This window comes from Oryctolagus cuniculus, chromosome 8, assembly GCF_964237555.1.
Source record: "Oryctolagus cuniculus chromosome 8, mOryCun1.1, whole genome shotgun sequence".
NCBI classification, from domain to species: Eukaryota; Metazoa; Chordata; class Mammalia; order Lagomorpha; family Leporidae; genus Oryctolagus; species Oryctolagus cuniculus.
In genome coordinates this window covers 19,051,357-19,063,731 of record NC_091439.1, presented here as the reverse complement: position 1 = coordinate 19,063,731, position 12,375 = coordinate 19,051,357, and the positions used below count along the sequence as shown (strand labels likewise).

The window sequence follows — 12,375 nt, the reverse complement described above, 5'->3', positions numbered from 1 at the left end:
GCTGATTAAAGGGTTGTTAGGATGAGAAGGCCTGGGTGTGTGTGAATGAGTGTGTGTGTGTGTGTGCGTGCATTGGTGAGTACGCATAAAACCTGTCTCCTAAAGTTCTGGCTCTTGATCAGCAAGGAAGGCGAGGACTATGGCAGGGGCAGGGAGGAGAGGGAGCCCACCCGACAGCCCACCGACTAGGGAGGGACAGGGGGACCTGCCCTCTGGAGCCTGAAGACTCATGAATACATTAGTATGCCACAGGAGTCAACAGCAATGCAACTGGCTCTTGGCGTCCCATGGGGCAGAAGCGTGTCTGACATTTCTTCTGTAGTCTCCCCAGGGCTCGGGAAGAGTGCTCAGCAGGTGCCTCGCACCCGGGACAGATGGAATCATTGGTTGAGTGGCCTCCACACGTCATTTAGGTAGACTACGCCAGGGGGTGGGTCTGAGCCCCGGCTCCATCTCGGGGATTACTGGGATCCAGATGGACAAGCCCAGGACAACGGCTGGGCCTCCCTGAAGCTCGGGCTGCCCATGATTGGCAGGAGGCTCCGCCTGCACCCGCCCTCCTGGCCGGCCAGAGGGGCTGCGAGGGGTGCTGAGGGCATGGCCACAAAACCGCTGAGCTGCCCCTGCAGGTCAGGCTCGAGGCGCTGGCGTGCATGCGCGCTGCAGCGTGTGTGCTCTCTCTCTCTCCAGACAGAATGCAGATGCCCAAGTGGCTGCCTCGCCTCTTGCTCGGGGCCCGCAGGGCAGGGCCCGGGAGTGGACTGTCCTCGGAGGGGTTGGAGAGGTGTTCAGCAGAGCCCAACACAACCAAGTGCACCGTGCACTGCCTCCTCAGCGCCAAGCTCGCCGTTAGCCTTGGACCCTCAGCTCACAGAAGAGTGCACACGAGAGAAATATAAAGCCCGTTCCCAGGTCAGGTGCACACACAACCCCTACGCCAAGCTGGGCCTTACCTAGAGGAGTCTGAAACTCACCACTGTCCTGAGCTACGGCAAAAGAAAAATAATAGTATAATCTTATTTGATCTGCATTACCAACAGGGTATAGAGTACAAGCAGTTCCATCACAGAAAAGCAACTTAGACACGGGCAGTCTGTTTCAGTTTACGGACATTTCTGTGACCCACAGCTCAATCTTGCTTCCTTTCGCTGCTCAGGCACAGGGCTAAGGGTGTTCCGTGCTCCCGTGGTTTATCTTAAAGACACTCTCTCTCAGGCAGATTAATTCTCTGATATGGCAAAGGAAACAAAACGAAACGAAACAAAACAAAGACTCACTGTATAGCCAGAAGGCATTATCAATTTTTTCAAAGTGTTCTTCTACTTGGTCATCCTAGAACATAAACTATTACACAGGGCACGGTTAGCACCGTACGGCAGGTGTCTGGTACCGGCAAAAGCAGCAGCCATCACTGTGCGTTCTCCCCAGTGGGTGCGGAGGCTGGGGACTGCTCAGGTCCCCGAGGAGAGGCGAACTGGCAAAGCCACAACGGGCGGGGGCTGCAGCGTTCACGGCTGTGACTGGGCTATGGGGAGGGGCCACGGGACCTAGTCCGACCACGGGGCCACGTGGCCTTCGCTGTTGGTAAGGGTGCACAAATACTTGTCAACGGGGGCAGTGGGGGCAGACCCCATCAGATTCCCAAGTCGGTCCTCGCTGGGTCCTGATTTTCTAGAATGACCGTCTCCCCCTCCCCAAGCCCTGCCACCGCCCTCCCCCTCCAGCCTCAGTGCCCCAAGAGTGAGACAGCATGGAATCCAACAGCAGCTGGGAGGGGTCCCCCGACCAGGCAGCGCCTGGGGTTGCCAACCCTGCACTGTCTCCGGCTCTCCACTCCCTCCCAGGGTTCTCCTGGGTCTCTCCACCCTCCACCCCCCACCCCGCCCCCGCCTCTCTGGCGAAGTGTGAGTTTCAACGATACAGATGTTTGAAAACAAAGGTTTTTTTAAAAAAAAGTCCCTCCTCTGTTGTGTACTTTTTCTAACTACATGATCGTTTCAGCTACAGATTAAAAATTACGCCTGAAAAAATGGTGTGCTTTTGGGTGCCTGACTATGGTGCTTCTTTCTCTTCACTGGACGGGAAGTACCTCGTGAACAAGGCCTCTGATTTCCGAATCAGCGGGGAGGGTCAATTCTGGTACTGCACGGACACACATCTCCCGAGGGCGAAGGGCGTTTCATTCCTGTGCGCCCCTGAGCGCGCGTTATGGAGGCCGACACAGGGACTGGTGGTGGTAACTCAAGGGTCTCACTGGAGACCCGGGCGGGGGGGCTGCCTGCGCATCTCGCTTAATGGTGAAGCTTGCTGTCTAGCCTTTGGGGGAAGGCGCTGGCGTGTCTGCAGGAGGCCACGGAGCCGTGTGATCTCTGCCATGAACAACGTGGCCTGCTCAAACTGCCAAGGTTCTAACCTGGGGGAGCGAGATGGTGGAACTATTTAAGTAGGAGACGCATGGCGAGTCATCTGAAAAGCAGAGATGGCACCTGCGGTGACAGCACCATGATTTACACTTGGGGACACCCGCTGGTCCCCGAGTCCCAGCAAAATGAAGTGTGAACCAAACTCAAAGCAGTATAGGATGGCCCTAGCCTTGCATGCTGGGTTGACCCAACAGGTCTGCTTCCTGGCCCTGAATCCTTGAATATTTGTGAGACGGATTCTCCCCTCTCTGGAGCCCTTGGGGGACAGGTTGTACTCAATCCAGGGAGAGGCAGCAGCAGAGGTTCCTGTCTAACTCCCCTCATACCAAGCTCCCCCTCTCCATGACCCCCAAAACCTCCAGGGAAAGGGCAGGGGAAGTGCGGGGGAGGGGTGTTTAATAACAACGCAGTAAAAGGTTCTGTACTTGCTTTCCTTACTTGAGCCCACCGGTGGGGACAGTGTGGCATTTCTTGTGCTCCAGCAGCTGTTCGGGGGTCTTCATGAACTTGTGGCACACGTCGCACTCAAACATCCGGGTGATGAGGTGTATCTGCAGATGGCGCTCAAACATGTTCTTCGTCTTGCAGACAAAGTTGCAGAAAACGCATTCGAACCCTGAAAGGACCGAAGCTGGGTGTAGAGGTGCACGGGGCAGAGAGACAGAGAGGCAGGGCAGGCCAGAGTGCGGTTGAGTACCCCCTTCCGCCCACCCCCTCCACCTCCGAAGAGTCACATCCTTCCAGGCACTGCTGCCTGCCTCTGTGGTAGAGGAGTTTAACGTACAGCTCCACACTGGATGCAAACCAGGCCCAAAGGTAACGTGAAGCTTAGGTGCGCGTCCTCTGTCTCCTGGACCCAGTTACCCCGCCTCTCCAGGGCAGAGTCTCCAGACCGGGAGGGTGCAGCAGACACGCCAGCCCTCCCTTACCTTTCTCTGGCTTTTCCTCACTGTTCAGTGAGGGCTGACTCCCAGGCACCACGGAGATCACCAGCAGGTTGTTCCCGCCCTTGTTCTTCTGGGAGCTGTCGGAATCGTCTTTGCTGTTGGCTGAATCACTCAGAGCTGAGAGGGAGGACGAAGAGGGGCTGTTGGACTCACTGGGGGTCTTCCTGTCTTCCCCTGAAAAATAAAAAGTACCCAAGTCTCTTACTTACTTAGGAGATGCAGACCCTCAGGTAGGCAGCGCTTGACGCTGGCGCAATCAGGTCTCATGGATGCATCCTTGGGGGCCACAGTGTAAGGCTCCCAGCTCCCCTGGTCTTGGTGCACCTGTGGTGATATTTGAGGTCCTGGGATCAGGAGCAGACATTCACTCCATTTGACACGTGTTTACTGAGGTCTTGCAATAATTACAGTGACAATAGCTGCTAAGATGGCCTGAACACGTTACGCCAAGTTCCAGTGTTATATTTTTAAATGTCCCATCACATCTTTCCAGGCATGCAAAGAAGCAAGAAACACAACCCAAAATGGAGGAACAGTCAGTCAATCAAAACTGACCCACGGGAGCCAGCGTTGTGGCATAGCGGGTAAAGTCATTGCCTGCAGCACCAGCATCCATATGAGTGCTGGTTTGAGTCCCAGCTGCTCTACTTCCAATCCAGCTCCCTGCTAATGACCTGGGAAAAGCAGCAGAAGATGGCCCAGGCACTTGGGCTCCTGCCACCCATGTGGGAGACCTGGTAAGAAGCTCCTGGTTGCTGGCTTTGGTCTGGGCCAGCCCTGGCCATTGCAGACATTTAGGGAGTGAACCAGTAGATGGAAGATCTCTCTCTGTCTCTCATTCTCTGTAACTCTGCCTTTCAAATAAATAAAAAAAATCTTAAAAAAAAAACTGACCAAGAACTGACATAGTTGTTAAAATTTGCCAGTAAGGATATTTCATATGCTCAAAAAGTTAAGTAGAGATATGGAAGATATAAAAAAAGATGCAGATAAAATTTCTTTTTTCTTTTTTTTTAAAGAAACTGGGAGCTCAGAGTGGTAGAAGGTTGCAGATTTTTTTTTTTTAAGATTTACTTGTTTATTTGAAAGGCAGAGTTATAGAGAGGCAGAGGCAGAGGCAGGGGGAGAGAGAGAGAGAGAGAGAGAGAGAGAGAGGTTTTCCATCTGCTGGTTTGCTCCCCAAATGGCTGCAACGGCTGGGGCTGTGCCGATCTGAAGCCAGGAGCCAGGAGCTCCTTATGGGTCTCCCATGAGGGTGCAAGGGGCCAAGGACTTGGGCCATCTTCTGCTGCTTTCCCAGGTCACAGCAGAAAGCTGGATTGGAAGTGGAGCAGCCAGGATTTGAACTGGTGTCCATATGGGATGCCAGCACTCCAGGCGGTGGCTTTGCCCTCTATGCCACAGCGTCAGCCCCTCAAGTCAAATTTCTATACTTGAAACCATGTCTGAGATGGAAGCATACACTGATGGAATTACCAGCAGATTAGATGTGGCAGAAGAAAGAATGAATGTGAAGATAAAAGCTACAGAACTCTCTGAGATGCAATAGCAAAAGGAATCCCCCAAATGAAAACAGCAACAATAAACCACGGGATGCCTGCAGGCAGCTAACACTAAGTCTAACCGGCCTCCCAGTTGGGGTGAGGAGGGCTGAAAGAAGACACAAAAGGGCCCCAGATTGTCCAAATATAAGGAAAACAATAAACTCAAAGATCCAAGAAGCTCAACAATGAGTTTCTCAAGCCCAAGCATGAGAAGCATGAAGAAACCGACACCAAGGAACGTCATAATTAAATTGCTCAAAACCAGTGACCAAAATAAATAAATAAATAAAAATAAATCTTAAAAACCAGTCAGAGGAAAAAGGGCACATCACGTGCAAACGAACAAGAATAAAAAACATGACAGCAGATTTCTCGCGGGAAACCATGCAGGTGAGAATACAAGGAAGCAGCATCTTTAAAAGACTGGAATACCGTTCGACCCAGCCATCCCACTCCTTGGAATTTACCCAAAGGAATTTAAATTGGCAAACAAAAAAGAGGTCTGCACCCTAATGTTTATTGCAGCTCAATTCACAATAGCTAAGACCTGGAACCAACCTAAATGCCCATCAACGATAGACTGGATAAAGAAATTATGGGATATGTACTCTTTAGAATACTATACCGCAGTAAGAAACAACGAAATCCAGTCATTTGCAACAAAATGGAGGAATCTGGAACACATCATGCTGAGTCAAATAAGCCAGTCCCAAAGGGACAAATACCATATGTTCTCCCTGATCGGTGACGACTGACTGAACACCAAGAAGGAAACCTGTTGGAGTGAGGTGGACACTATGGGAAACGGTGGCTTGATCAGCATAGCCCTGACTGTTAATGAACAACTTAATACATTATCCCTCTTAGTAGTTTTTTTATCTGTTCTACTTAATATGACTGGTTTAGTTCTGTAATTGATGCACAGTTATTCTTAAGTGTTGAAAATTAACTGAAATGTGATCCCTGTTGAACATGGGAGTGGGAATGGGAGAGGGAAGAGATGTATAATTTGGGACATGCTCAGGCTGACTTGCCCCAAGTGGTGGAGTTGGAAGCATACCAGGGGATTCCAATTCAATCCCATCGAGGTGGCATGTACCAATGCCATCTCACTGTTCCAGGTGATCAATTTCAGTTCACAGTTGGTCATGGTGGAGGGACTGGGAGTCAAAGCGAGCACATAAACAAGTCTAGTACCTGCTAACACTAACCGATGGAGTAAATAAAGGGGAGAGTGATCCAACATGGGAAGTGAGATACTCCGCAGACTCATAGAATGGAAGATGTCCTAAATAGCACTCTGGCCTCAGAATCAGCCCTAAAGGCATGCGGATCTGGCTGAAAAGCCCATGAGAGTATTTCAGGCATGGAAAGCCAAGACACTCTGGCAAAAGATCTCTGTGAGTGAGATCCCAGTGGAAAGAACAGGTCATCAAAGAAGGAGATACCTTTCTCTGAAGGGAGGAGAGAACCTCCACTTTGACTATGACCTTGTCTAAACAAGATAAGAGTCGGAGAACTCAGAGGGCTTCCATAGCCTTGGAAACTCATGACTGGAACATAGGGAGATTACTGATGCCATAGACAGGAGTGTCAATTGGTAAAGTCAACAACAGGAGTCACTGTGCACTTACTCCTCATGTAGGATCTCTATCCTTAATGTGCTGTACATTGAGATTTAATGCTATAACGAGTACTCAAACAATATATTTCACTTTGTGTTTCTATGGGGGTGCAAACTGTTGAAATCCTTACTTAATGCATACTAAACTGATCCTCTGTAAAAAAAAAAAAAAAAAAAAGAAAGAAAGAAATTATCAACTCCCAACTTGACTCTCACTGGGATTAAACATGACAATAGGTCTGCTCTGATTTCATCATCATTTAAAAAAAATCATCTATTATTTTTCACTTTTTGTTTCTGTGTGGGAGCAAACTGTTGAAATCCATACTTAATGTATACTAAGCTGATCTTCTGTATATTAAGATAATCGAAAATGAATCTTGATGTGAATGGAAGGGGAGAGGGAGTGGGAAAGGGGAGGGTTGTGGTGGGAGGGACGGTATGGGGGGGAAGCCATTGTAATCCATAAGTCGTACTTTGGAAATTTATATTCATTAAATAAAAGTTTAAAAAAAAAAAAGACTGGAAGATAGTCCGTCAATCCAGTGGACACGTTTCAAAAATGGAGAAAAAAGAGCTGACACTAAAAAAGATGAGAGAATGTGTCACCAGCAACCTGCATTCCAAGATATGTTCAAAGTCCTCTAGGCAGAGGGAAAACAAAGCCTGGAGCTCCATCTGGGTCTCTCACATGGGTGGCACAGACCCAGGCACTTGGGCCATCTTCTGCTGTTCTCCCAGGTGCATTAGCAAGGAGCTGTATTAGAAGTGGAGCAGCTGGGATGCGAACTGGTGCCCACATGGGATGCTGAAATTTCAGCAGCAAGGGCTGCACCAGGCCTAAGCCAGGAGCCAGGAGCTTCTTCCCAGTCTCCCAACAGGCATGAAAATGTGATGAACAGGGTTAAGTGCTTGGGCTTAAGCTTGGGCCATCTTCCACTGCTTTCCCATGCTCATTAGCAGGGGGCTGGATAGGAAGCAGGAGCGGCCAGGACTGGAACGGGCGCCCCTATGGGATGCCGGCGTCACAGGTTGTGGCTTTACCTGCTATATCACAATGCTGACCCCTTTCTTTTCATTTAAAAAAAAATAAGCATCACGGGGCTGGTGCTGTGGCACAGTAGGTTAATCCTCCACCTGTGGCGCTGGCATCCCATATGGGTGCTGGTTCTAGTCCCAGATGCTCCACTTCCAATCCAGCTCTCTGCTGTGGCCTGGGAAAGCAGTAGAAGATGGCCCAGGTCCTTGGGCCCCTGCACCCACATGGGAGACCCGGAAGAAGCTCCTGGCTCCTGGCTTGGGATTGGCACAGCTCCAGCTGTTGTGGCCATCTGGGGAGTGAACCAGCGGATGGAAGACCTTTCTCTCTGTCTTGCCCTCTGTCTGTAACTCTACCTCTCAAATAAATAAATAAAATTTTTTAAAAAAGTAAGCATCTCTATTTTTAAACTATTGCCATTAACTGCATAGTGGTTAACAGTGAGGGCTTCAGATGCAGAATACCTGGGTTTGAGTGCTGCCTGTACCCCTGTACCCCTCAGCGGCTGTATGACTTTGGACAAAGTACTGAACTTTGTGCCTTAATGAGCTCATCTATGGAATGCAGCTAACACTGGAATTTTCCTCACCTGGTTGTGGCAAAGCACCCAAAAACAGTGTCTTGCTCACAGTAAGCATTATAGAAGGTCTTATTAATATATTATGGGATATAATAAGTATTACTTATGCAATATAATAACGAACACATTCTATCTTCCCATGCTGTTTTCTATACCCAGCACATGAAAATATGAGTTACTCATTTTAAATGACAGTATCATCTCCATGGAATGTACTTTTCCTATCCTTCTTAAATCATCCCTGAAAATTAAATTTTAATTAAAAGTAATATGCCATCGTTTGAGTTTTTCTCATATGGGTCGATTCCCAGAAGGAGTCCACATTTTCATGCCTCTTGGTAGACAACACCTAATTAGTAGGCAAAAGTTCTAAGCCCTCTGCTGGGGCGAAACAACAGGTGCACCAGTGCATCCCAGCCCCGGGGCTACTACCATCCAACACCCTCCTAACTTCCCTGGGTAAACAAAGCCACTCTAGAGTTTCAACTGGACACTTTCCTCATGTAAAGTGATGAGTTTTTATTTCTTTCATGTTCTCTGCAAATTTTTCAATTAGAGGTCTCAAGTTTTTAGACAAATGTTCTAGGTAGTACATACATTAACCTGTTGTCATTTTTATGACTCATTTCATTCTTTTAAATTAAGTTTATTTATTTTTATTTATTTGAAAGCACAGTAAGAGAGAGAGAGAGAAAGAGGGGGGAAGAAGGGGGGATGGAGGGAGAGACAGAGAGCGAGCATCCACTGGTTCACTCCTCAAATGCCTGCAAGAGCTGGGGTTGGGCCAGGTTGAAGCCAGGGGCCAGGAGCTCCCTCTGGCTCTCTCACATGGGTGGCAGAGAGATGATGCCTGAGCCATCAACTGCTGTCTCCCAGAGTGCACAGTAGCAAGAAGCTGGATCAGAAGCAGAGGCAGGTTTCCCTCTCAGGCATTCAAATGTGGGATGCTGGTACCCCAAGCAAGGCTTAACCTGCTGGGCCACAATGCCTGCCCCCACTTTTGTTCTTCTGCAAATAGAAGAGAATTTTGTGCCAAATCTCTGGATTCTTTTCCTTTGTGATTTCTTTTATCACATAAGCTTTTACAAATCCTCCTCACTCTGTAGGTTTGCTAGATGGCCTATTTCTGTAGCTTTTCTAGGGATGATGTGTTAACAGGGACACTGTAAGTCATCTGGAACTTAGGCCGGTGTCACTGTGAGGGGCGGCATCAATGGCTGCATTTTCCAAACAGCTATTTGGATTCCTTGGTGTCATTTCTTGCACCATTTTAGAACTGCAGTAGAATTTGCACGGAAGGAGTCACAGGCACCGGAGGAGGGGCTATGTCCCGCCTGCTGAGGTTCTCTGCAGAGCCACGGAGCCACGGAGTGGGGCGAGGAGCCACGGAGTGGGGCGAGGAGGTGGCATCATGCAGAAACATGAGGAGAGGGCAGCCCTGCAGTCTCCCTTCCACACAAGGGCCTCGGGCGAGGGCAAGCTGTAGGCAGCACATGAGAGCACGGATTTCTCTAGAATAAAGCTCATCCTGTGGCTCTCACCCTCACTTGGGTCACAGAGCATGGCAGATTCCCCAGCATGCTGAACAATGACTCTTTCCTTAGGATTACAGAACTTTCACACGGATTATAGCAACAGGGCTCCAGCAGGCGCCATGTCTGAGTCACTTCCTTACACGCACTGATCTGAATGGATGAGTCTGCACACACACAGTCATTCACTGAGTGTCTGCTACCGACATGGCAGGCTTGGTGCTGGGTGCTGGGGATCCAGCAGTGATTAGACAAGCTTCTTGCTGGATGGTTATATATGAAGGGGCTTCAAAAAAGTTCATGGAAGATGTGTATTATGAAAAAAACTATGTATGGATTTCAACATTTTTGCACCGGAATAAACTTAGTTTTGAAAAATTATTTGTTTGCAGGGAGGCGGGGAGGAGGAAGGAAGAGAGAGAGAGAGATACGAATAAATGGAATTCTCATTGGCTGGTTCACTCCCCAAATGCAGCCTGGAACTCAATCCAGGTCTTCCGTGTGAGTGGCAGAGATCCAACTACTTGAGCCATCATCAGTGCCTCCCAGGGCTCACATGAGCAAGACATGGAATGAGGAGCCGGAGCTGGGAACTAAACACGGCACTCTGATGTAGGAAGGAGGCCTCTTCACTGGCATTTCACCACTATGGCAAACACCGGCCCTTAAACTTGGCTTTCAATTCCTCTTTCCACAAACTTTATGAAGTACCCTTCTATATCATACAGCATATATATTGCTACATAGCAGAACTTTGCAATAATATAGCTTATTCATTTACATATGTAAATAGATATATCTTGGGTCAGATTCAAATGCCTTAAAACAGCACCAAACAGGAAATGCTGAGGCCATTAGCTTACAATAGGGGTCAGCAAATTACAGGCTGTGGGCCAAAGCCAGCTTCCTATTTCTATAAGTAAAGTTTTATTGGAACACGGCTATGCGCATCCATTTGTGTACTGTCTATGGCTACTTGCAAACTCCAGTGGCAGTGCTGAGTGGTAGTAACAGAAATCATATGGCCCCAAAGCCTAAAACATTTGCTATCTGGCCCTTTAAAAAAAGCTTGCAGGGCCTTGGTTTATCAAGCCGGTTTTAACCTTTCTCTAGCAGCATGGGCATTAAAGGCTTCAACTGAATTATAAGAGAAATTCCACTCTGGGCTCTTGGTGCTAACAAACGAGGACATTCTTCCTGGCAAGACCTGGAGCCCTGCGACCTCAGAAGGAACAAGATCTAAGTGTGCTCCGCGCGGTGCATGGGGGTGAGTGCGTGTGCACGGGTTAGCCATGAATGTGAGGCTTGCACCCATGACAACGAAGTGGTGAGAAGTCCAACCTCTTTCTATCCCTTATGGTTTCCGCAAGGCGGGGTGGAGGGAGCTGTGGAGTGGGGTGAGAGGCTGCGTTCAGCCATACTTTGGGGTGAGGAGGGTTTGAAGGGCAAAGGTTGACTATAAAAGAGAAAACAAAATGCGTGAAAAAGCCAGTGGAAACAGAAGAGAGGCTGGCCGTTGCTTCCATCTGCTGCTCCAAAAATGCCGAATCCAATTTACCTTCCAGGTGGGCTTCCCAGTTCACCTGCTGCCCACAGTGCTCATGCGGTTGCGGTCACACGAGTGTCACCTTCTCACGCAGTGTAATGGCTCTCTGCAGACTGCCCAGGCATAGCTGCCCAATTTACTGACAAAAACAAGCTTTTATTGCTGTTGGCACCACCGAGCCAGAGCGGCCAGAGAAGCATGGAGAGGCCACGCACGTCGTCAGCGCAACTGCCAGGAAATTCGCTTCTCTGATCCTTTCTGGGCCAGCGATATGAGGGGCTGACCCAGCGTCCCGAGCCAGCTGTTGGCAACACCCGCTCTTAAATGTAAGCCCCTCGGGGTTCCTCCGCACTGGTGTCATTTGCAACCACCCCTTGTGAGAGCACAATTGCACTGTGAAGTCAAAACGTTACCACCATTACATGGAAGAAGTTGGCCAGAATGACATGGGAAATGAAAGGTGAGCCCTGGACAAGTCTTGGCCATGACCTAGACATTGGAAGGTTTCCTGGGAATCTGGTTTTCCTTGAGCCTCAATAAACGCACCACACACCACGATGCAGGCTCACGGAAGAGAGCAGAGCCTGCAGAATGAGGTGCTCAGTGCCCTGGCACAGCAAACGGCAGGGTCCCAGGTTCTGGCAGCCTTCTCTGGGCTCTCCAACAACACGCACACGGAGAGCACGCTCTGGCATGAAAACCGTTCCACTGCGCGTCTGTGGTGCCATCCCGGTTGTTAACCTTGGACAGGCTAGCCCACCTCCGTTAAGCCTCAGTGTCTCCGCCTGCATGGGGTTATCGAAGAGCTGCTGAACAGGCAACTCATCTCCCACGCAAAGGCACAGCCCGGGGGCACCCTGCGGGTTAGGACTGTTACAAATGGTGAGGGGGAGGGGGACAAGCGACAAGTAAACAGTTCAGAACCTCTCCGGCACAACTGAACTGGGTTGTCTTTTAGATTTGGCACAGGGGTGCCAGGCCAGGCCATGATGGCCACAAGGCAATGTGGTCCTACCACCCTGGGAAACTTCCTTTCCCTGGAAGGACCCATCCAGGCCTCGCGGCACTGCTGGGCGGCAGCACCCCAGGGTGCAGGGGGTGGAGGAGGATGGAGAGACGGACGGGCAGGAATGGTCACCT

At 49.6% G+C, this 12,375-nt stretch overlaps 1 protein-coding gene across 8 annotated transcripts in view; it reads right to left on the bottom strand.

Moving 5' to 3' along the window:
- The window catches only part of ZNF827 (zinc finger protein 827), a 189,329-nt gene that overhangs the window by 4,564 nt on the left and 172,390 nt on the right, over window positions 1–12,375 (bottom strand). The window contains exons 11-14 of one of the 8 annotated variants that reach the window (XM_051820031.2): window positions 12,374–12,375; window positions 3,353–3,544; window positions 2,849–3,039; window positions 954–986 (exon numbers count right to left, since the gene is read on the bottom strand). The exon at window positions 12,374–12,375 is cut by the window's right edge and continues 165 nt beyond it. In XM_051820031.2, coding sequence (XP_051675991.1) covers window positions 2,858–3,039; window positions 3,353–3,544; window positions 12,374–12,375 — 376 coding nt within the window. In that variant the 3' untranslated portion in view covers window positions 954–986; window positions 2,849–2,857. Of the gene's footprint in view, window positions 1–953; window positions 1,345–2,848; window positions 3,040–3,352; window positions 3,545–12,373 lie in introns of those variants that run through there. The other 7 variants (XM_051820028.2, XM_070047469.1, XM_051820025.2 and 4 more) reach the window with 7 other exon arrangements.